The sequence below is a fragment of the Camelina sativa genome, chromosome 10, assembly GCF_030686135.1.
Source record: "Camelina sativa cultivar CO46 ecotype springtype chromosome 10, ASM3068613v1".
In the NCBI taxonomy this organism is placed as follows: domain Eukaryota; kingdom Viridiplantae; phylum Streptophyta; class Magnoliopsida; order Brassicales; family Brassicaceae; genus Camelina; species Camelina sativa.
In genome coordinates this window covers 6,602,671-6,625,790 of record NC_141889.1, presented here as the reverse complement: position 1 = coordinate 6,625,790, position 23,120 = coordinate 6,602,671, and the positions used below count along the sequence as shown (strand labels likewise).

The 23,120-nt window shown below is 39.5% G+C and overlaps 4 protein-coding genes and 2 pseudogenes across 5 annotated transcripts; all 6 read left to right on the top strand.

Moving 5' to 3' along the window:
* The first annotated feature begins 564 nt into the window (after window positions 1-564).
* On the top strand, window positions 565-2,001 carry XTH14 (xyloglucan endotransglucosylase/hydrolase 14). The gene is made up of 3 exons (XM_010435285.3): window positions 565-939; window positions 1,051-1,244; window positions 1,414-2,001. The coding sequence occupies exons 1-3, from the start codon at window positions 658-660 to the stop codon at window positions 1,805-1,807; spliced, it is 870 nt and encodes a 289-aa protein (XP_010433587.1). The 5' UTR covers window positions 565-657; the 3' UTR covers window positions 1,808-2,001.
* A 6,692-nt stretch (window positions 2,002-8,693) lies between these two features.
* On the top strand, window positions 8,694-10,357 carry LOC104717674 (CASP-like protein 2C1). The gene is made up of 3 exons (XM_010435284.2): window positions 8,694-9,274; window positions 9,749-9,869; window positions 9,949-10,357. Exons 1-3 carry the CDS (start codon window positions 9,123-9,125, stop codon window positions 10,201-10,203), a joined length of 528 nt encoding a protein of 175 aa, XP_010433586.2. The 5' UTR covers window positions 8,694-9,122; the 3' UTR covers window positions 10,204-10,357.
* An 809-nt stretch (window positions 10,358-11,166) lies between these two features.
* LOC104717673 (AAA-ATPase At4g25835 pseudogene) lies at window positions 11,167-13,345 on the top strand (annotated as a pseudogene). Its single transcript, XR_015569063.1, has one exon. The product of XR_015569063.1 is annotated as an AAA-ATPase At4g25835 pseudogene (transcript).
* A 1,270-nt stretch (window positions 13,346-14,615) lies between these two features.
* On the top strand, window positions 14,616-21,162 carry GPP1 (glycerol-3-phosphatase 1). Its single transcript, XM_010435282.3, has 6 exons — window positions 14,616-14,911; window positions 19,857-20,081; window positions 20,265-20,325; window positions 20,417-20,564; window positions 20,697-20,776; window positions 20,861-21,162. The coding sequence occupies exons 1-6, from the start codon at window positions 14,650-14,652 to the stop codon at window positions 20,991-20,993; spliced, it is 909 nt and encodes a 302-aa protein (XP_010433584.1). The 5' UTR covers window positions 14,616-14,649; the 3' UTR covers window positions 20,994-21,162.
* On the top strand, window positions 15,401-16,099 carry LOC147935859 (uncharacterized; annotated as a pseudogene).
* An 825-nt stretch (window positions 21,163-21,987) lies between the features above and the next one.
* Window positions 21,988-22,758, top strand: LOC104717671 (oxysterol-binding 4B-like protein). Its single transcript, XM_010435281.3, has one exon. It carries the CDS (start codon window positions 22,320-22,322, stop codon window positions 22,674-22,676), a length of 357 nt encoding a protein of 118 aa, XP_010433583.1. The 5' UTR covers window positions 21,988-22,319; the 3' UTR covers window positions 22,677-22,758.
* Window positions 22,759-23,120: the final 362 nt, after the last annotated feature.

Here is a 23,120-nt window from a genome sequence, read left to right as displayed (position 1 = left end):
CCTTCTCTTTACTCACTTAATATATGAAGTTATGAACCACTACATCAAAAACGATTCCCTATTTATTTACGTCAAAATAATCTGATTTTACGGTCTTAGCTGTTAATCAACCTCAATTTCATGCATATATTATTAGAGTAGTATTCCATTTTATTTTGATATGAAAAGTAAAAACGAATAATTTCTAATTAATTAAACATCAGTTTCTGAGAATCTTATGATTGATTCCTCAAGAAAAAAAAAACTATAAATTATATGCCATTTGCCCATAAAATACATGTATATATATGCTATTTGACTATTAAATAATTAACCTAATTACACTTGAATCTTTCAACCCTTCTGATATAAATGGTATTCTGATCGAAGCTAATGTTGAGCAAAAATATAATTAATTTGATGACATATATTAGTATATTATATTGAAAAGGGACAACAAAAAAATTCCACGAACTTGTCTGAGCTGAACCGTGTAAGGCCGAATAATTCTATATTTAAATATTATTACATACAATACAAAGTTTAAGACTACCACGTCGATAATGTGCCGCCACGAAATAACTCTCTTTATATAATAACCTCTTATGAACAATTCATCTAAATCCATCGACAAATACTTATTTCTCACGGCGAGAAACAACAGAGAACCGGGGAAAAATGGCGTTTTTCGCAACCAAAGAGCCTCTGTTGTTGTCTCTCCTCCTGGCCATCGGCTTCTTTGTGGTGGCTGCATCTGCCGGAAACTTCTACGAGAGCTTTGATATCACTTGGGGAGATGGCCGTGCCAACATATTCGAGAATGGGCAGCTTCTCACTTGCACTCTTGACAAGACCTCCGGCTCGGGTTTTCAATCCAAGAAGGAGTACTTGTTCGGTAAGATCGACATGAAGCTCAAGCTTGTCGCAGGAAACTCCGCTGGTACCGTTACCGCATACTACGTACGGAATATCCTTGTGAAATTGTTTGATTTTCAAATCTCTGATATATTATATTAGAGTTGTCTTCATCTTAAAACCAACCGTTAACATAATATATATTTTGTGTGGCAGCTTTCGTCTAAAGGAGCGACATGGGATGAGATTGACTTCGAGTTTTTGGGAAATCTCACAGGACAGCCTTACACTATCCACACCAATGTGTTCACCGGAGGTAAAGGCGACCGTGAGATGCAGTTCCATCTCTGGTTCGATCCCACCGCGGATTTCCACACATACACCGTCCACTGGAACCCTATTAACATCATGTGAGTAAATAAATAGTCTATAAGCAAATCCTACATTGATGATATTAATTACATTTTATATCATTTATTACCAATTGGTTTTGATAGAAAAGCTTAAGAACTTTGACACGTCTAATACCATATAAAGCATATAGTTCTTGACATAAATGCTCGTTTCTTGTGTCTGAAGCTTCCTTGTGGATGGGATCCCAATTCGGGTGTTCAAGAACAACGAGAAACATGGGGTGGCTTTCCCTAAGATTCAACCGATGAAGATATACTCAAGCCTCTGGGAAGCCGATGACTGGGCAACTCAAGGCGGTCGCGTGAAGATCGACTGGAGCAACGCACCATTCAGCGCCTCCTACAGGAACTTCAACGATCAAAGCTCATGCAGCAGGACATCGAACTCAACATGGGTGAGTTGCGACGCAAACAACAACTCGTGGATGTGGACCACTCTCACTCCGCACCAGTACGGACAGATGAAGTGGGTGCAAGACGATTACATGATCTACAACTATTGTACAGATTATAAGAGGTTCCCCCAGGGTCTCCCCAAGGAGTGTAATAAACTTGAATGATCGTTCTTTGAAAATTTTCAAGCACTTTATCAATAACTTATTTTATTTTCTCTTCGTTTTTATTTCATTCTTGTGATGTTACTTTGTTCTTTCTTTTGGTTTTCCTGAGATACGATTACACACATATGTAATCTTCCTGAGAAAATAATGTTTTGTTACACTTGTTAATCGATAATAAATTCTATATTGCGATGCGGTGTGAGCGTTAATTTGCCGTACAATGAAAGCAACATCGATGTGCTTCAAAAAATGCACACGAAAAGAAACACACAACAATCAAAACAACAGAGTCCCCTGTTTATATACTTCAGAATACTGCCAGATAAGTAATTTATCTCCATTTACAAATATAGTGACCACCATGATACTCAAATTCTTCTATGTTTTCTTCTAAAATAGCCATATTTAAAGGTTTTTGATTTATTTTTGAACCACAAAAATACTGAGCAACCCATTGAGCAACACCAGTAAAGATGCTCTTATGGTAGTCATTGGTTGAAGATTTGCTATGTGGAATGGCCGAATGGGTAAATGATTAGAGTCCTTTTACATTGTGATTAGGGCTGGTAACCCATAAACGTATTAAATGGATTTTTTTTAATACTTTATTTGGAAACTCTAGTACTACACCAATATCTTTGATTTTTTTTCTTTTACAGAGCACTTATTTTTGTCTAGCTCAATGTAAAAATTCTGACATGATAATATTGTGAAACTCAGAAAATAGTAAAAAAAAACATGTTTCGATTTTAAAGTTTAATGAATGCGATGGTTGGTTCAACTAACTAATAGGGCCTAACATTAAAGACTTTAAGAGCTACATTTCGGAAACGAATTTGGACAGTCCAATTTAAAGCACAGAACGTGTCTCTCTTCGACAATGATTTCTCAAACTAAATTGCTATTTTCGATATCCAAGATATATATTGGTGTAGAAGCGGAAGCTAAGTAACAGAGGTGAGAGTACTCCTCTCAGTGCTAAGCAAAAGCAGAGCTTTTTGGCAATTAAAATTGCCTATTTTTTAGCTTTTATTGATTTTTTAATGCAAAAACTGAATACAAAAGATGTCGAGAGCTCCATATATAGGAGATGCAAAGGAATATCCTAAGAATAAAGAAAATAGAAAACCCTTTCCAATCCTAAGATTAAGGATGCAACCTTATCAAAACAGAACAAAAAGATCCTAGAAATCCCAAAACCGACATAAGTGACAAACACGAAAAGGCCCATGAAGTGTTTGTCATGCTTTGAACACAAGGTGCTACATCAGGTCACCCCAGGTGGGAGAGGATTCGACCACGAATCTGGATCGTCGTTATCACCCTGAAATGGCGAAAGGTGCTTGACGTTAAACACATCATGCGTCTTCATGTGATCAGGCAACCGTACACGATACGCATTAGGATTAATGCGCTCCAGAACTTCCACCGGCCCAATCTTACGAGACTTGAGCTTATTATACTCATGTAGCGGCATACGATCCTTCGTGATGACCACCCACACTAAATCACCAGGCTCAAAAAGGACCTCCCGCCGTTTCTTGTCAGCCGCGGCTTTGTAACTAGCAGCGGACTTCACCAGGTTGTCGTGAGCTTGCGCATGCACCGCTTGTAAGTCGTCAAAAAACTCAGCAGCTACCCCATGAATGCGTGTCTTGTCCGGTAACGTTGTCAGGTCCAAAGGGCCACGCGGAACCAACCCGTACACAACACGGAACGGACTGAAACCCAAGCTCCGGTTCAGAGCATGGTTGTGAGCAAACTCAGCCTGGCAGAGCTTAGCGTCCCACCCCTTAATGTGATCACCAACCAGACAACGTAACAGGCTCCCCAACGAACGGTTTGTGACTTCTGTCTGACCATCAGTCTGCGGATGGTAGGCGGTGCTCAAGTTGAGACTAGTACCGAGCAACTTCCACAGCGAACGCCAGAAATGGCTAAGGAATCGTGTATCACGGTCAGAGACGTTTGAAGAAGGTAACCCATGAAGGCGATAAACTTCCCGGAAAAACAGAACAGCCACACTTACTGCATCGGTTGTCTTCTTACAGGGAATAAAATGTGCCATCTTAGAGAAGCGATCAACAATCACAAAGATAGAATCATTACCCTTTTGTGTCCGCGGAAGTCCCAAAACAAAGTCCATACTAACATCAGTCCATGGTTGTGTGGGAATGGGAAGTGACAAATACAAACCGGCGTTAGAAGCTTTACCCTTCGAGACTTGGCAAGTACGGCAGCGTTCAACATATCTCTCCACATCACGGCGCAGAGACGGCCAAAAGTACGAGGTAACCACCAACTGCAATGTCCGATCACAACCTACGTGACCCTCATGGTGCAGCTCTCGAATAATTTGGAGGCGTAAACTACAGTCAGGGACGCAGAGACGCAAACCTTTAAAAAGGAACCCTTCATGAAGAACGTAGTCGGTATTGAGGCCCTGCTGAACGTCACTAAGTATACGCCCAAAAAAAGGATCAGTGACATAAAACTCTGCCAACGAAGCAAACCCAGGAACAGAGGTGTGCATGGTGGTAAGCAGACCATGGCGACAGCTAAGAGCGTCGGCCACTCGATTAGTCTTACCAGACTGATGACGGATCGTGAAAGTAAATTGTTGCAAGAAGGTGATCCAAGTAGCATGTCGAGAAGAGACTTTCGCTTGACCGTCTAAATGACGAAGTGCTTCATGATCTGTGAAGAGCACAAACTTACGGTGAACGAGGTAATGTCGCCAATGTTTGATCGCTTGAACAATAGCATAAAATTCGACATCATACGTACTGTAACGACCTCGAGCACCTGCCAGTTTCTCACTATAGTAAGCAATGGGACGACCAAGCTGACTTAACACAGCACCGATGCCAAGCTTCGATGCATCACAATGAAGTTCAAACGCAAGTGTGAAATCCGGTAACACTAAGATAGAAGCAGATGTCAACTTCTCTTTAATCTTTTCAAAAGCCTCTGTTGCTGCTTGTGTCCACTCAAACTTTCCCTCTTTCATACAATCAGCAATTGGTGCCATAATTGTACTAAACTGATGGACAAACCGACAATAGAAAGAAGCTAAGCCATGGAAACTGCGGACCTCTGTCAAAGTTGTGGGAACCGGCCATGATCGAACAGCCTCAACTTTAGATGTATCCACAACCAACCCCTTATCAGACACCACATACCCGAGGAAGAGGACTTCACAAACTCCGAAGTGACACTTTTGTTTACCAGCAAAAAGTTTCTCTTAGCGTAGGACGAGCAACACATCACGAAGATGTTGACAGTGAGCAGTTAACGATTCGCTGAAGATCAAGATGTCGTCAAAGTATACAATAACAAACTTACCAATAAAAGGATGTAAAGCTTGGTTCATGACCCTCATAAACGTACTAGGAGCATTGGACATGCCGAAAGGCATGACTAACCATTCAAACAGACCTTCACGCGTCTTGAAAGCTGTTTTCCACTCATCTCCTGGTCGAATTCGTATCTGGTGATAACCACTTTTCAAGTCTATCTTGGAGAACACTGTCGCTTTGCCAATTTGGTCCAAAAGGTCGTCCAAGCGAGGAATAGGGAACCGATAACGGACCGTAATTTTGTTGATTGCCCGACTGTCCACACACATTCTCCATGAGCCATCTTTCTTTGGAATAAGCAACGCAGGAACAGCACAAGGACTCAAGCTTTCACGGATATGACCCTTTTGAAGTAGCTCCTCGACCTGGCGCCTTAATTCTTCATTCGATAATGAGGGCGATTAGGAAGCGAAGCACCAGGAATAAGGTCGATTTGGTGTTGGATATTGCGTAATGGAGGCAGAGCACTCGGTAGTTCAGCGGAAAAAACATCGTCAAACTCTCGGAGAACCTCCGCAAGTTGCGGATCGATATTAGACACCGCAGTTTGCAATGAAGACGCAGACAACAAGGCAAAAACTATACCTTCCTTCCGAAACTCGGCATCAAATGAAGCAAAAGAGCAGAACGTAGCATAGTTGTTAGATGGTGGAACATTCGTAGGAACCAAAGACGGCTTCGGTGGTTCAGGCGGTGGTGGCAGCGAATGTTCCTTGGAAGGCAAGAGAAGAATCTGATGAGTATCCCATATGAAACTATACGTATTCTGAGCTCCGTCATGAATGATCTTACGATCAAACTCCCATGGTCTTCCTAACAGTATATGACTGACATCCATAGGTGCAATATCACAGTATGTGCGATCTCGGTAAAACTCTCCAATTGAAAAAGGTACCAAGGTTCATTGTGAAATACGCATGGCAACGCCTTCATTCAGCCATCCCAGGTTGTAAGGAGCTGGATGTTCTTCTCGAACCAGGCCCAACTTCTCCACAGCAGCTTCTGCGATGACATTACGTGAACTGCCAGAATCAATAATGAAACTGCAGATGCGTCCACGAATAGTACAGGTTGAGCGGAAGATATTTGTGCGTAACCACTGAGCATCTTGACGACGCGGAGCAACACACGTCCTTGTGATGACTAGAAGACGCCTTTGATCTCCGTGAGTTCGCTTGATAGTAGGCGTATCAATGGAGTCTTCTTCTCCAAATGAATCATAAGCTGTCCCATAGTCTTCGCCTTCCATAGAGTCATCGAGCAACAGACCGCGACGAGACTGGTGAGGACACGCGGTTTGGCGATGTCCAGGTTCACCGCACGCATAACAACATAATGCTGGAGGACGTGTCGAACGACGTACTGGCGGGTCCTCTGATGCAGTGGTGGTAGTTGGTGCCACGGCGGTATCGTTGGTGTCTTTGGAGGAGGATACGGAACTCTGTTGACCTGTGTCCAGGTTGCGGGAACGAAAACCAGTGTTACTCCCATTGGTAGAACGAAACTGTTGTTCGAAGGTTGATGCACGGCGATGTGCTTCAGCAAGAGAAGTCGGATCAAACTGTGCCAAAGCAGATTGCAGTTGCGGTCGCAAGCCACCAATAAACCGAGAGACCAATTGGTTCTCGTTATCAAAGACCTCAGTGCGAGTCAGTAACAGATCAAATTCTTCTGCGTAGTCATCGACAGAACGTGACCCTTGTTTGATGTTTTGTAGACGGTTGTAGATTGTTCGCTCATAGTTGTGAGGTAAAAAGGTTTTTCTCAGTTGTTTCTGTAACTTGTCCCAAGTGCGGATCGGTTCTTTGCCGGTACGTGCACGTGTGGTCTTGACTTGTTTCCACCAGGAGGCGGCATGGCCTCTAAAACGCATTGCTACCAGGGAGACGCGACGCTCTTGCGGAACTTGTTTGAAGTCTAAAACTTCATCAACTGTAACAAGCCAATCCAATAACGTATCACCACGAACACCACCATGAAATTCCGGAATCTCAATTTTGAAGCTTGATTCCCACCGTGTATCTGTCGTATCACCACGAACTACTCGTACATCACGCCGGGGATTAACGCCATCGCCCACAGCGGCGTCGTGAGGATGATTATCACGGTCGCGTATCTGAAGTTGCTGATTATTCACTGCGTTAGGCTCGCCATCGATCACAGGTTGTTGAACATGCGCAGGTAGACGAGCAACGATGGTTTCTCCAAGGTCTAGTATGGAGGTAGAGATCAAGGTCAAGCTTTGTTGTATTGTCGACAAGCTTTGCTGAAACGTTGCCCAATCCATGACAGGTTCGCCTGCTGGAGCTTCATCCGGGTTGGGTTTGATCACAGGTTTTGTGGAAGGAGCCATTGGCAGCAAACAAAACGTCCAAGAACGTCCGGAATTTGATACCAACTGGTGTAGAAGCGGAAGCTGAGTAATGGAGGTGAGAGTACTCGTCTCAGTGCTAAGCAAAAGCAGAGCTCTTTGGCAATTAAGATTGCCTATTTTTTGGCTTTTATTGATTTTTTAATGCAAAAACTGAATACAAAAGATGTCGAGAGCTCCATATATAGGAGATGCAAAGGAATATCCTAAGAATAAAGAAAATAGAAAACCCTTCCCAATCCTAAGATTAAGGATGCAACCTTATCAAAACAGAACAAAAAGATCCTAGAAATCCCAAAACCGACATAAGTGACAAACACGAAAAGGCCCATGAAGTGTTTGTCACGCTTCGAACACAAGGTGCTACATCATATATATATATATATATATATTTCATATAAGTCAGTTACATTTCCAGAATTTTCAAACTTTGTTAAGTTTCCGACTCTCTATAATCCCAAGTTTTATTCATTTCACCCTTCCTCCAATTTGTCCTCAAAGGAGAATTCAGTAAAAATAATTAGTCACAATACAAAACTTTATAATTAAATCTCAATAAAATAATACTCAAATCAGACGTTGTTGTTTGGACCAATGAGCTAGACACTTGCTCGCGTAGTTTACATGTGGTAAGCCGTAAGCTTGCAGATAGTTTAAATTTCATACAAAAAAATCTGGTCCATCTCCGAGATTAAGCGCTTTGCCGATACTCGAATACCCAATACGGCTAACTATAACTCATGTCCAAACAATAATTTTATATACCTAGATATTGTGTATGACAAAATTTCAAGAGACAAAGTTTAAATTACAGATAATGACTTGATGAAAAATGGGTCCAAACAACAAACACAAGTTAAGATTAGGTTTAGATTGTTGAATAGGATGGTATAGATCGAGTTGTCATTTTCCTTATTGATTACTAATCTTGTTTAAGTCAAAATCACTTGCGTTTATGATTTATGAACACATTACCATCTCTATCGATTCGAGATATCGTATGACCGTGAAACTGTCGTACGAATTATGAAAATTTTGGGTTCTATTCTAGCCTAGAAAATAAATACAACGAAAATAACTGTTATTAAAATAAAATAAAAGTCATCAAAATGTTTCGGTTTTAGTATATAAAATCCATAAAAAGCATGAGATAGCTATCTATATAATATATATCACTTTTAAAGATAAGGACAGAAAATAGAATTAGAAAGTAGTACTTACGGATCAAATTCATAGGAAAGCAGTTAGATAATTATCAAAAACATTCAATGCCAATGGAGAGAAGTCCAACTGTATTCTTCTTTATCAATCTTACTCAATACTCATCATACAAGTGATCTGCAAACTGCCGCGTACATATATTAAATATTTATATATATCCACCTGCCAAATCCTTTCAACTCCAAACCAACCATTCTCTATATGACTATATATATGTAATCTTATACAATTACAAACTTTATGTTACGGTCTTCCTTTTACTATCATAAAGATACATCTAGAAATCTGATAAAAGAAAAGCTGATCAGACAGAGAAGAGGATCATAAGATTAGTGTGAATATTCTTGGTAAGAAGGAAGGTGAGATGGTGAAATTGAGAGAAACAGAAGTGATCCTGAGAGTCTTTATCGTCTTTCTTCTTCTCCTCACTGCTTGTTTGATCGGTTTGGATTCTCAAACCAAAGAGATTGCTTATATCCACAAGAAAGTTAGTTTCAAATATCTGATTGCTCTCGAGTAAGTCAATTATTTTATTTTATTTTTATCAAATTATATAAGATCTCTATATATATGTGTAAATTATATAATCTCATCTCTCTTTATACCATCTTAATATCATGATTCATGAGATACCTTGGAACTAAACCATCAATGTCTTCAAAACTCACGGAAAAAGTCACAATTTGTATTTAAAACTAGTAGATTTGAGTTTTTATGCGCTCTAAAAAAAAGGGTGATGATTTCACAATTTTTGGAAGGATCTTGTTTAGTATTATTTTAGGAAAATTTTCTGTTTTGGTTAAATTCTACATAAAAATGACTTTTTGTACAGTGGGGGACTGCTACTCTTTTTATATTTGGGTACGGTTTAACAACTCTTTAAATATCATCCCACAAAAAAAGTTAAAAATAAGTATTCATTTTATAATATGTTTGTGTTTGTGTTTTATGATAATTAGTATTAATTAGAAGTGTGTGTATATATGACAGGGCTGAGTTATACATTGATGTTGTGGTTGCTGCGTATAATTTGGCTCAACTAGGACTTCATTGGCACAGTGTTGAGAAAAAGACTTCCAATACCAAATGGTTTTCTTACCTCTTGGATCAGGTATGCATAACTCTCTTAGTATAGATTATCGTTGATGATACTATAACTGTATGTGTGATGAAAAATGTAATTAACACAGACAGCGGCTTACGTGGTTTTCGCCGGGACATCAGCCGCAGCGCAACACTCATTACTGGTGGTAACGGGTTCAAAGGAGCTTCAATGGATGAAGTGGTGCTACAAGTTCACAAGGTTCTGCTTTCAGGTGGGAAGTGCCATCATCTTAAACTACATCGGGGCAGGCCTTATGGTCCTCCTCTCTTTCATCTCCGCCTTCAACCTCTTCCGCCTCTATTCCCCTAAACGTTTTTTTCGCTTAAAGTCCTCCTCCTAATTAAATTAACTACTGTGTTAATCATATTTTCTTAATCCGGAATAATGTTGATCAATGTGAAGAAAAAATGCTGATTAAATTATTGATTCAACTCTTAATCTCAATTTCCATTATGCATGTACAATAAATATCACCAGTCTATTGCTTGAGAAAATAGGTATGCACAGTGTACGTAACTTAAGTCTTAACTCACTTTTATCAATTGGGTACTAAAACTAATAAATTTCCCTCCACTTTTTTTTGGTATTTTATAATCCTTTGATGGTACACATACTAGACCGATCGATCACTTCCCTGTCATATACTTAGATGATGATATGATGGGTTTATGAGGGAGCGGTGATGAGAAAAGGAAGGGAGCTCATATATATAGGAAAGTTTATAGAGAAGGGTAGAGAAATATGGAGAATGAAGACTTTAGACTTGGGATTAGATTATGTTGGTTTTTGCTAGTTTAGGATTACACTTGCCAATGTGCACATGCAGTCTTTGACACCTAGCACAATCATGCACTTAAGCCTTAGACCAACACTGACCAACACATGTGTAGATCTCAGCCATTATCTTAAACATCCAAACTAACTTAATTTCATAGTTCTTTAATTGGTTCTTAACCAGGCTCAACGCCTCAAACTCGAAGAGTATGTTTCTTAAGAATCTATTGAATTATTATTTGTCTTCAATTTTCTATGTTCCGAAATCCACCAAATGTGTAAGCTAAAAAATAGATCCACTAATTCCTTTTTCAAAATTAACCTAGTAAATATACGTCCCACGTCATATCTATGTTAGTTCATAACGTTTACTGATATGAATTTGACTACTTGAGTATATTTTGTTTCTGTATTATTTATAGTCGCATGGATGAGAACGTCCTAAATTTTAGTAACGGCCAAAATTTAAATTTATTTCCATTGTTTTGGTCAAACATTTATTTCCTCTTTATGGCCCAAATTATTAGGAATATACCCAATATATTTATGTATTTAGATTATTTCCTTATGTTTGTCAAACACAATATGAAAAAAAAAAGGTATATGCATAATCATGTTAAGCTTTTTCATGCTCTTACACTTTCTACTCAAGAGATGTACATATACCTTGATTACTAACATGCTTATACCTTCTCTCTTAATACTTTTTGATAGTATAATTTTCTCTCTAATCGTAAAAAAATGTTTCCCAAAAGTCAAAGAAATAAAAAGTTTGTCAAAGCAAAAAAATAAATAAATTTGACAAACCCCTTTCTTCTCGATTTCTCTAAAAGACACATCAAGCCGCACCATCACAAACCTTGATTACTAAAAAAGCTTCCTCCTTTCTTTTTCTTAATCCGAGAACACGAGAGACTCGTCGTTCAAGAAAACTCTCTCTGCCAAAAAATCAATTAGATTGAACGACACACCCAATCAAATCCCATCGTTTCTCAAAACCCATCTTCATCCTTTCCTTCTTCTCTCACCTTGTAATTTAGCCGTAAAGTATTCATTCGCCTTTTCAAACTCCTCAAAAGCTCTCTGTTTCTCATCTCTCTCTCTTTCACACGATGAGAGAGTATTGGACATCTTTGGCTTCATTACTCGGCGTTTTAGCCTTTTGTAAAAGCCTAATGAATTCAATATTCCCACCGGAGCTCCGTTTCGCCTTCTTGAAACTATCCAACAGAGTATTCAAACTCTTCTCCACCTTCTGTTACTTCGACATAACAGAGATCGACGGCGTCAACACCAACGAGCTTTACAATGCCGTCCAGCTTTACCTCAGCTCCTCCGTCTCCATCGCCGGAAACCGTCTCAGCCTCACACGCGCCGTCAACTCCTCCTCCATCACGTTCGGCCTCTCCAACAACGACTCCATCGTCGACACATACAACTCCGTCACCGTCGTATGGGAACACATCGTCACGCAGAGACAAACTCAAACCTTCGCTTGGAGACCAATGCCGGAAGAGAAACGTGGCTTCACGCTCCGGATCAAGAAGAAAGATAAGAACTTGGTCCTTGACTCTTACTTGGAATACATCATGGAGAGAGCTAACGAGATTCGCCGGACGAATCAAGATCGGCTTCTCTACACGAATTCACGAGGTGGGTCTCTTGACTCGAGAGGTCTTCCTTGGGAATCTGTTCCCTTTAAGCACCCGAGTACCTTCGATACACTCGCTATGGATCCGGTTAAGAAGCAACAGATCATGGACGATCTCACAGATTTCGCTCAGTGTCAATCTTTTTACCAGAAGACAGGTCGGGCTTGGAAAAGAGGATACTTGCTTTACGGACCTCCCGGAACAGGGAAGTCGAGTATGATCGCTGCTATGGCTAACCATCTCCGGTACGACATCTACGATCTCGAGCTCACGGAGGTCAAAAGCAATTCAGAATTGAGGAAGCTCCTGATGAAGACTAGCTCCAAGTCGATAATTGTGATCGAGGACATTGATTGTTCGATCAATTTAACGAACCGAAACAAGAAACAGAGCAATGAAACAGAGACCGGTTTTGTCGAGGGTTCCGGTGATGGGAGCACGATAACGCTTTCAGGTTTGCTGAACTTCACTGATGGTCTTTGGTCTTGTTGTGGCAGCGAGAGGATCTTTGTGTTCACGACGAATCATATTGATAAGCTTGATCCTGCGTTGCTAAGAAGTGGAAGAATGGATATGCATGTACACATGAGTTACTGTACGTTTCCATCGATCAAGATCTTGCTGAGGAATTACTTGGGATACGAGGAAGGTGATCTCAACGATGACGTTTTGAAGGAGATGGAGGAAGTGGTTGATAAGGCTGAGATTACTCCGGCTGATGTAAGCGAGGCTCTGATTAAGAACCGGAGGGATAAAGATAGAGCTGTGAGGGAACTGCTGGAGGATTTGAGAAGTAGAGCGAAGAGAAATGAGAAGAATGGGAGTTTGGAAGAGCAGGAGAAGATGGCTTTGGATAGTCCTTATGCAGAAGCAAACGGTGGAGGAGAAGAGGAAGAGATTGAGGATATCATTTGCAAAAGTAGTGATGATTATTAGTCTTTTTGTTTTGTTTTGTTGTTCTTAATTAGGTTTGTAACGTTCTATGTTTACGCAATGTGGAAAGTTGTGTGATCTTTATTATTTTGGGTAATGAACTTTTTGAAGTAAGCAAATAAAGTGAATGGAAGAAGAGAAATGAAAGAGCTTGAAACTTTAGTTTAACATATGCAAGTGGCGGTTTTGGTTATTTTTGGATGTGGGGATCGGATCATAAAATGCAAGGAATTTCATTGGTTACGTACCAAATATTACCGGGAATTTATTTATATAATCACACATACTTGTGAACAAATATTGGGTTGTGTTATCACGGAACGATATAACGTGGACAGTTACCAAAAGACAAAAATTTCCTGATTAAGTGGGGTTTTATTTCTGATTTAAGAGTAAAATAGAACTAGTTTGTCGTAAAAACTAAAAAGCGAATGTCCTGTGGATAAGATCAGTGCCTTGTCAATGTCAAAGTACAAAAAACACAGGACAAGCCTTAAGACAAAACATTGGTGGTCGACATTTGTTTTTTCTTTTAAATTTCTTTTAGCATTCTTGGACTAACCGGACCTCACTATATAAAAAATGGCATGTGTCGATATAACACATTTGGTACTTACTTTATTCTGGATTATGACAATTTTATAAGCAAGAAAAGTTTATGCTTCTGTCAGTTGGATCAATTAAAGTGGATCTGTCCATGGACTCTCTTAATTGAAATATGAGTGTATTGTGCATAGATAATAGATAATAAAATAGTATAGTGACTGTGTGTGATTCGGTAATATTTGGATGTCTCTCTAAAAGAGTTGGAGTTTCCGAAAGAGATAAAACAAACAAAATGTATAACGTCCTGAAAATAATAATTGTGTACAAGAAAATATCCAAAAAGATGAATCGAAAATAGAAGATTTTTGATACCTTTTTGTGTTTTTTTTTTTCTGGATTTGGTGAGAAACAAAAGGCAGATTTGATTTTAGAAGTGAGTTGGAGATGATGCATGTACATTAGGCTTTTGTCGGGAAAGTAGAGAAAAATACAAAGACTTCTTAACATCTGACGTGGATTCACACTTTTACGCTTCTTTGCGTCTCAATTTTTTCATTTAGACCATGTGCAATTGTGCATGCATTTTTAGATTGGGCATTACGATTTATTTAATTTAACGGATAAAATCATAATAAAATTACAGATAGGTGATAACAACTAACAAGAATAGCCGAATTATCTGTTTGAATAATTATAGATTTACAAATTTTCTCTTAAAAGTACTTAAAAATATTCAAAACTATCTAAAAACTGATTTACCAAAAAAAAACAATCTAAATTATGAGTTACTGGCCCATGAAGCCCAATTAAGAGGGACGTTTATATATATAGTAGTACACGTCAGAGGTCAAATATGTTAATAGCGTCGTCAACAACAAACTATGTTAGCAACTCCGACGACTACTAGATTCGTTGCTTTACCAAACACATTCCGATCTTCCTCCTATAATAAGATTCCGATCTCCGTCTCTCACTTTCCCAAAGGTTTTCCTCATAAACCACTGATCAGAGCTTCATCAGAAAATCTTCGATTCGTAGCAACGATGTCTTCGACCCCTGCCGCTGCCGTCAACGCAACTGTTACCGACGCCGGCAGAGGAACCATCACTCATGTCATATTCGACATGGATGGTCTCCTTCTCGGTAACTTCTTCTTCTTCATCTTTGGTCTTTGGCAAAGACTCTTTGCTTTCGTTTGATTTGTGTCACTGGCACTCTACTTGTTATTAGGAGTGATTTTTGAGTGTCCCTTTTTTTTAATTCCATTAGTTCTCAGTTTGATGGGACTGCGGTTTTTTTTCTTTTTCTTTAATGTTGTTCGTGTTTTCTTATCACTGTGTGAGTTCTGTTAGTGTTATTTGACCAAGTCTTTTATTGTTCGAATAAACTCCTAGCTTGTAGGAGTCGTGGTAGTTGAATTGTTCTCCCATGTTTCTTAGTTGTAGAAAATCCTCCGTATGATAAGGAGGTGCAGTTGTTGTTTGAGTTTGGCTATTTAAAAGCCCTATGAAATAAGAACAAAGATACGGTTTTGTTCAATCTTTTGCTCTGTTTTCAACAAATTGGTATCAGAGCAAACCTGGTGAGAGCAATTGCGAGAGAGAAAGAGAGATACAAAAGAAAGAGTGAGAGATGTCAGGCGATGGGCAAAGCATGTTGGCGATACCCAAGTTTGACGGAGATTTCGAACATTGGAGCATGTTGATGGAGAATCTCATCAGATCCAAGCAATAGTGGGATTTGATCGACCGAGGCTACGTTGAGCCAGGCCGAGGAGACATTCTGACTGGAGCACAGAGAGAAGAATTGGCGGAGAAGAAGCTAACAGATCTGAAGGTGAAGAACTATCTGTTTCAAGCCATCGACAAATCCATTCTGAAGACTATCATTCAGAAGGATACCTCGAAGCAACTGTGGGATTCTCTGAAGACAAAATATCAGGGGAATGATCGTGTGAAGAGAGCTCAACTTCAGCGTCTGAGAAGAGAGTTTGAAGTTTTGGAGATGAAAGAAACTGAGAATATCACAGAATATTTCTCAAGGGTGTTGCTTGTCTCAACTAACATGAGGAACCTTGGAGAGGATATGCAAGATCACAAGATTGTTGAGAAGATCCTAAGAACACTCTCAGAGAAGTTTACATACATTGTATGTTCGATTGAAGAGTCTAAAGACATAGCGAGTCTTTCAGTGGATGCTTTGCAAAGCTCACTTTTGTGTCACGAACAGAACATTGTGAAACATGCCAGAGGATCCAGTAGTAGCGATCAAGTCCTAAAGGTGACCTCGGAGTTCGGTGAGTGGAGTGGAACACGGGGAAGAGGAAGATGAGGATCATTCAGAGGACGTGGCAGAGGTCGAGGGAGACAAGGCTTTAACAAAGCTTTGGTGGAGTGTTACAAATGCCACATGTTAGAACATTTCCAGTTTGAATGTCCCGGAGCAGAGAAGCATGCAAATTATGTGGAATTTGACGAAGAAGAAGAGCTTCTACTGATGGCACATGTGGAGCTACAAGGCTCGAAAATGGAGGATTTGTGGTTCTTGGATAGCGGATGCAGCAACCACATGACTGGAAACAAGAAGTGGTTCTTTGAGATGGATGAGAGTTTTCGTCACTCGGTGAAACTGGGAAATGATGCTCGAATGGTGGTGCAAGGAAAAGGCAACATAAAGATCAGAGTGAGTGGGATGATTCAAATTGTTCAAGATGTCTACTACGTCCCAGAATTGAGCAGCAATCTCCTGAGCATTGGACAACTTCAAGAGAAAAATCTTGCAATCCTTATACAAGAAAATGTATGCAAGATTTTTCACTCAGCGAAGGGGCTTATCATTGAAACCTCAATGAGTGCAAATAGGATGTTTATGATCCTTGCACAAGTAGTGGGAGCAGACTCTTGTCTTCAGGTGGAAGCTACAGATGAAGCTCATCTCTGGCATTGCAGGTTCGCACACTTAAACTACAGTAGCCTACACACTCTAAGCTACAAGAAGATGGTCACAGGTCTTCCACACATTGGAAGCACTAAGAAGGTGTGTGAAAATTGTCTTGTGGGGAAGCAGAAGAGAGAATCATTTCCAAAGAAGAGTTCATGGAGAGCAACAAGGAACCTGCAGCTGATTCATGCAGACATATGTGGTCCAATCACTCCAGAATCAATTGTTCATAAGAGGTATCTCCTTACGTTCATTGATGATCATAGCAGAAAAATGTGGAGCTACATAATTGCAGAAAAGTCTGAAGCGTTTGTAATGTTCAAGACCTTCAAAGCTGGTGTGGAGAAAGAATCTGGTTTGTCTGTTTGTTGTTTGAGAACAGATCGAGGAGGAGAGTTTTGCTCAAAGGAGTTTGATGAGTTTTGTAGAACTCATGGGATCAAACGACAACTAACGGCAGCCTACACTCCACAGCAAAATGGTGTAGCAGAGAGGAGAAATCAAACAATCATGAATCTGGTGCGCAGTACACTTACAGAGAGGAGAATGCCGAAAGATTTATGGGCTGAAGGGGTTAAATGGATCACGTATGTGCTCAATCACAGTCCCACTACAGCCTTGGAGAATCAAACACCAGAAGAAGCATGGAGTGGTGTTAAACCAAATGTGAAACATTTCAAGGTTTTTGGGTGCATTGGGCATGTTCATATACCAGAAGCAAAGAGAACTAAGCTAGATGACAAGAGCTGCAAGTGTATCTTCCTTGGAGTTAGTGAAGAGTCAAAAGCTTATCGTATGTACAATCCCATAAGAAAATCATGGTGAGCAGAGACGTCGTGTTTGAAGAAACAAAGAATTGGGATTGGGGAAGGAACAATGCCGATGGTGTTGCCGATGGTGTTAATACCACCTCAGAAGTGCTTGCTTGGGAGAATGATGAAAATCATGTGTTCGAGGAGGAAGAATTCTTACAAGAAGATCCTGAGGTGACTGAAAACGAGGTAGCACAACCAGAAGTAGTGGCTGCAACAAGCTCCAGAGTAGGAGAGGAAACTGCAGCAGAGGTAGCTACAAGCTCCAAACGTGAGAAGAGACGTCCTACTTATCTACAGGATTATGAATGTGGAGAATCCTCTGATGAAGATGTTGTTGCGCACTGCATCAGTGATACGATGGCACTGCAAGTAGTTACTGCAGTTGGAGATCCTGCAACATATGAGGAAGTTGTGGCGTATGGTGTTTGGAGAGAAGCTATGAGGGCAGAGATAGAATCAATCGAGAAGAACCAGACCTGGGAGCTAGTTGATCAACCTGAAGGTACTAATATTATTGGTGTTAAATGGGTTTTTAAAACAAAGTATGATGAGCATGGAGAGTTAGACAAATATAAAGCAAGGTTGGTTGCGAAAGGTTATGCTCAAAGATTTGGGGTTGACTACAACGAAGTATTCGCACCAGTTGCGAGGTGGGATACTATCCGAGTCATCATTGCAACTGCAGCATATCAGAATTGGAGTGTCTATCAACTTGACGTGAAGAGTGCGTTTTTACATGGGGAGCTGCAAGAAACAGTGTACGTTGATCAACCACAAGGGTTTGTGAAGAAAGGAAGTGAAGGTCAGGTTTACAAGCTAAAGAAAGCTCTTTATGGGCTAAAACAAGCTCCACGTGCTTGGTTTAGCAAGATAGAGAGTTACTTTCTTAGGGAAGGATTTGAGAAGAGTGAATCAGAGCACACATTGTTCGTTAAGGCAGAGAAGCAAGGTCAGATTCTCATTGTCAGCTTGTATGTGGATGATCTGATATTTACAGGAAATTGTGAGAAGCTGATCAACGAGTTCAAGGAATCGATGAAGAGAAATTTCGATATGACAGACCTTGGGAAGATGAGATACTTCTTAGGTGTTGAGATACTACAGAGAGAAGAAGGGATATATATCTGCCAAAGGAAGTTTGCTAATGAAGTTCTAGAGAGGTTTGAGATGAGTATGAGCAATGGAGTGAACAATCCTATTGTTCCAGGAGCAAAAATTTTAAAGAAAGGGGTTGAGCTGCTGTTGACACTACCATGTACAAGCGGATGATAGGAAGCTTGATGTACCTCACCGTCACGCGACCTGATTTGATGTATGTGGTATGTCTTGCAAGTCGTTACATGGAAAACCCTATAGAGGTTCACTTTCAGGTGGTCAAACGTGTCTTAAGGTATGTGAAGAACACTGCAGAACTTGGAATTATGTACAAGCGTGGAGGAAACTCAGGGTTTCAAGCTTATACAGACAGTGATTATGCTGGAGATTTAAATGATCGGAAAAGTACTTCAGGTTTTGTGTTTTTAATGGCTGGTGGAGCAGTCTCATGGAGTTCAAAGAAGCAATCGATCGTTGCATTATCAACAACAGAAGCTGAATACATAGCTGCAGTCTCATGTGCAACTCAAGGAGTTTGGATGGCAAGAGTACTTGGGGATATCGGTCAGGATCATGAAGAATGTATCACAATCAAATGTGATAACAGTTCAACTATCCAGCTCTCTAAGAATCCAGTTCATCATGGACGCAACAAGCACATTGAAGTTCGTTTTCACTACTTAAGGGAGTTAGTTGGAGAAGGAAAGGTGGAATTGGTACACTGTGGTACTCGAGATCAGCTGGCAGATATCATGACCAAACCACTGAAACTGGAGACGTTTGTGAAGTTGAGGGAGATATTGGACTTGTTGAAGTGCCAAGGTAAACTGTTCTTGCTTACAGCAAAACAGTTTAGGGAAGGAATTTGTTAGTGTTATTTGACCAAGTCTTTTATTGTTCGAATAAACTCCTAGCTTGTAGGAGTCGTGGTAGTTGAATTGTTCTCCCATGTTTCTTAGTTGTAGAAAATCCTTCGTATGATAAGGAGGTGCAGTTGTTGTTTGAGTTTGGCTATTTAAAAGCCCTATGAAATAAGAACAAAGATACGGTTTTGTTCAATCTTTTGCTCTGTTTTCAACAAGTTCTGGTCTGAAATTTGGAAACTTTTTTCTTTTGTAAGAAAAGTTAAAATGATAAAGTCTTAGACGGAAAAAAAAAAAAAAAAAACTGTCTTTGCTGGTCATTTAAGTTCTTCTGGTGAGCATAGCTTAAGCTAAAGTTTTGTATTGTGTTTGCAGATACGGAGAAGTTTTACACGGAGGTCCAGGAAAAGATACTTGCTAGATACAATAAAACATTTGATTGGTCTTTGAAAGCAAAGATGATGGGGAGAAAAGCCATTGAAGCTGCTAGGCTTTTCGTTGACGAAAGTGGAATCAGTGACTCTCTTTCAGCTGAAGATTTTATCGTCGAGAGAGAGTCAATGTTGCAAGACCTCTTCCCTACAAGTGACCTTATGCCAGGTTACAATCCGCGTTGCCTCCTCTTATGTAGTAGATTGATAGGTCCTTGTTGATTTTAGTCATTCTTTCGTTTAATGCCTCTGTTTTGTAATACTCTTTTGTGAGTCACTAACTAGTGACTAGTAGCCAATGTTGTTTATACTCTTTTTGCTGTCATAATCCAATATTCATCCTTTATTGCAGGAGCTAGCCGGCTACTTAGACATCTCCATGGGAAAGGAATTCCAATTTGTATAGCCACGGGGTATCTATCTCTTTCTCCATTAGCACATTCACTTCTTGTAATAGATAGTTCTTAGCATGTCTGATCTAATTTTGCTTCTCTTTTGATGCAGAACACACACACGACATTTTGATCTCAAAACACAGAGACACCGTGAGCTTTTCTCGTTGATGCATCACGTAGTGCGGGGAGATGACCCAGAGGTGAAGGAAGGGAAGCCTGCGCCAGATGGCTTTCTTGCTGCTTCCAGGAGATTTGAGGTAACATATATGATCAATAAAACTATACATATATAAGTACCATATTATCATATATTCATATTAGCATGTGTATCGATCTTTAAAAAATTATTTTGTAAGTTAATGTCACCCTCTTCTTTGCGGAATTCATAGGACGGTCCTGTAGATCCACGGAAGGTTCTGGTGTTTGAAGATGCACCTTCTGGAGTCCAGGCAGCTAAAAACGCTGGAATGTAAGTGGCTTTCTTTTAACAGTTACAGTTTTGAGCCCTAAAAGGCTTAGCTAAAGTTTCTGAATGATGTGTGTGTGCGTGTAGGAATGTGATAATGGTACCGGATCCAAGATTAGATAAGTCCTACTGCAATGTAGCGGATCAAGTTCTGGCCTCTCTGCTAGATTTCAAACCAGAGGAATGGGGCTTACCTTCCTTCCAGGATTCACACAACTAAAACCACAAAGCTTTTCAGACTAAACGTTATCATCAAGCTAACGATACTTGACTGGTTGACTTTGATTCTTTAGTGATTCAAGCCTGTATCCTCCTATTACTAGAAAGATCATTGCAAATTGTAGGTTCTTATTGCGGTCATTTGAAATAATAATATTCCCTTTATAAAAGAATTCCTCTACTTTAGATGGCTTATGTGTCGGTAGCCAAATTCGTAAGCAAGTCTTTGCTTCGATTTTTGTAGAAACCGACATGATTGGTACATTACATTGAATGTTAAAGTCATACCCAACTGCATATCTCTCTCCAAACCAAAACTGTTACTTCAATGATTGCAACAGGCGTCGTTGATGCAATTTATAACATACACACATATTGATCGCTTTCTATTCATTGCTTTCTATCATATTAATATGATTAAGTACAAGTGATTGAGGTTCAGATCATCTGATAATTAAAGGGGACGCAAAGTTTGGCGAATCTTTACTCTATGTAGAGATTGGGTCTAAGCATTCACATGCTAACCGTTCAACATCAAAGAGTTTACTAACGTGCGCTTCGTATCAAAGCTTTACATAGATTTGGCAAACTTTAATTTTGTTCTCTTGTAAACTATATGCTTAATTTTTGCTGTTTATAGTAAATAACTGTACAACCATCAATTTCCGATATATATGAGGCGCCAACTCATCTTTAATCTGGTTGATTAGAAAGGAAGTTATAGCCATCTTCAAGATCAACAATTCGTAATTGATTGACCCAAAGAAAAACTATTTTGATGGTGAACGTCACGTAAATTAAGTATTTGGTTCAAAGTAATTTTTGTTTTGTTTTGTTAACAACATGTAATTGTATGCGGTTTTGAATCAGGCACAAACCATTACGGTACAAGTTCTAGTCACATGCAAATTAAAGCAATCTTTTCAAATAATAATATTGGGTACGTGAATCTTAATTCATGATGGTATATAATATATGGTACCTTGCCCTTGCAAAAGCAATTGAGTCATTGAAGTATTAAGCAATAGTCTCTATTCTGTAATACAAAGTCAAAACCCCGCCATTGCGTCATACATATCAACTCATGAAATTCATATATATACACATCAACTTGATCATTCATAAAACCTTACGTTCCATCTTCTCTACCGGACAAGAATATATATCTCTCTTTCTCTTAGATATATAGACCCATATATAATTTCTAAAACCTTTACACACAATCTTCCTCTGTCTCTTCTCTTTCTCCTAACAAAAACACCACGCCAAGAGCCGTATATACGAATCAAGAACACAACACAACTCTCATATATCGCTAGTCCTAATTATGGAGAATGATATATGCAAGGAAGGATCAGAAATCTCGAGAAACTTATCTGTCGGATACTACGATGATAGGAGGTCAGAAGGTGTTCCGTTCAAGTGGGAGATGCAGCCAGGGACTCCCATTAAATCTCAGTCGCAGGAAACTATTCCTCCATTAAGTCCTTCTCCGGCTATGCTCAGCCTCGGCCTCCCCAAGCCTTCCATCTCCATCGAAGAGCCAAATAACTTTGTGTTTCCAGCGAAGCTGAAGCGGAAGCTCCGGAATTGGAAACATTTTCATTGCAAAAGATATTTTTCTAGATTGACTAACAAAATGGTTTTGTCTTCGATTTGTTTGTACCCTGAGAAACGACGCTAGATGGTCAAAATATGAATCATTTCTATGAAAATAAATAGGCCCAATTCTTTTTTTTATTTATAATAATAACAAAGTTTAACAATCGTTTTTTGAAGAGTTATAGTTGGCTAACAGTTAACATAGGTTTAATTATCTAAACAGCGTTTGCTTTGTGTTAGGAAATAAATAACGTGTGGTTAAAAAAAAAAAACCTTGTTGACAAAAAGATAGTCATTTAACAGTAAACCAAATGAACAAAATCTCAAGCTAGCTGTGAATACGTACGACTCGGTAATTTATAACGCTAACAATTATTGTTTAAATCAGAAGTTATCAAATTAAAGAGTGAAAAAGTTGTTTAAATATGATACCGTGTATCCGTTTTCTTTCAACTAAAAGTTTATAGTCTAGAAATGTCAAGTTATACAAGGGTCGAAGGGTCTACGACAAAGAGATATTGAAGGT

Bases quoted from the DNA above. Each gene is read 5' to 3' on its own strand.
- XTH14 (XM_010435285.3), top strand. From the start codon at position 658: ATGGCGTTTTTCGCAACCAAAGAGCCTCTGTTGTTGTCTCTCCTCCTG. The intron at 940-1,050 runs GTACGGAATATC...TTTGTGTGGCAG, and splicing joins GTACCGTTACCGCATACTAC to CTTTCGTCTAAAGGAGCGAC. The intron at 1,245-1,413 runs GTGAGTAAATAA...TTGTGTCTGAAG, and splicing joins TGGAACCCTATTAACATCAT to CTTCCTTGTGGATGGGATCC.
- LOC104717671 (XM_010435281.3), top strand. From the start codon at position 22,320: ATGGAGAATGATATATGCAAGGAAGGATCAGAAATCTCGAGAAACTTA.
- LOC104717674 (XM_010435284.2), top strand. From the start codon at position 9,123: ATGGTGAAATTGAGAGAAACAGAAGTGATCCTGAGAGTCTTTATCGTC. The intron at 9,275-9,748 runs GTAAGTCAATTA...TATATATGACAG, and splicing joins AAATATCTGATTGCTCTCGA to GGCTGAGTTATACATTGATG. The intron at 9,870-9,948 runs GTATGCATAACT...TAATTAACACAG, and splicing joins TTTCTTACCTCTTGGATCAG to ACAGCGGCTTACGTGGTTTT.
- GPP1 (XM_010435282.3), top strand. From the start codon at position 14,650: ATGTTAGCAACTCCGACGACTACTAGATTCGTTGCTTTACCAAACACA. The intron at 14,912-19,856 runs GTAACTTCTTCT...TTGTGTTTGCAG, and splicing joins CATGGATGGTCTCCTTCTCG to ATACGGAGAAGTTTTACACG. The intron at 20,082-20,264 runs GTTACAATCCGC...CCTTTATTGCAG, and splicing joins TACAAGTGACCTTATGCCAG to GAGCTAGCCGGCTACTTAGA.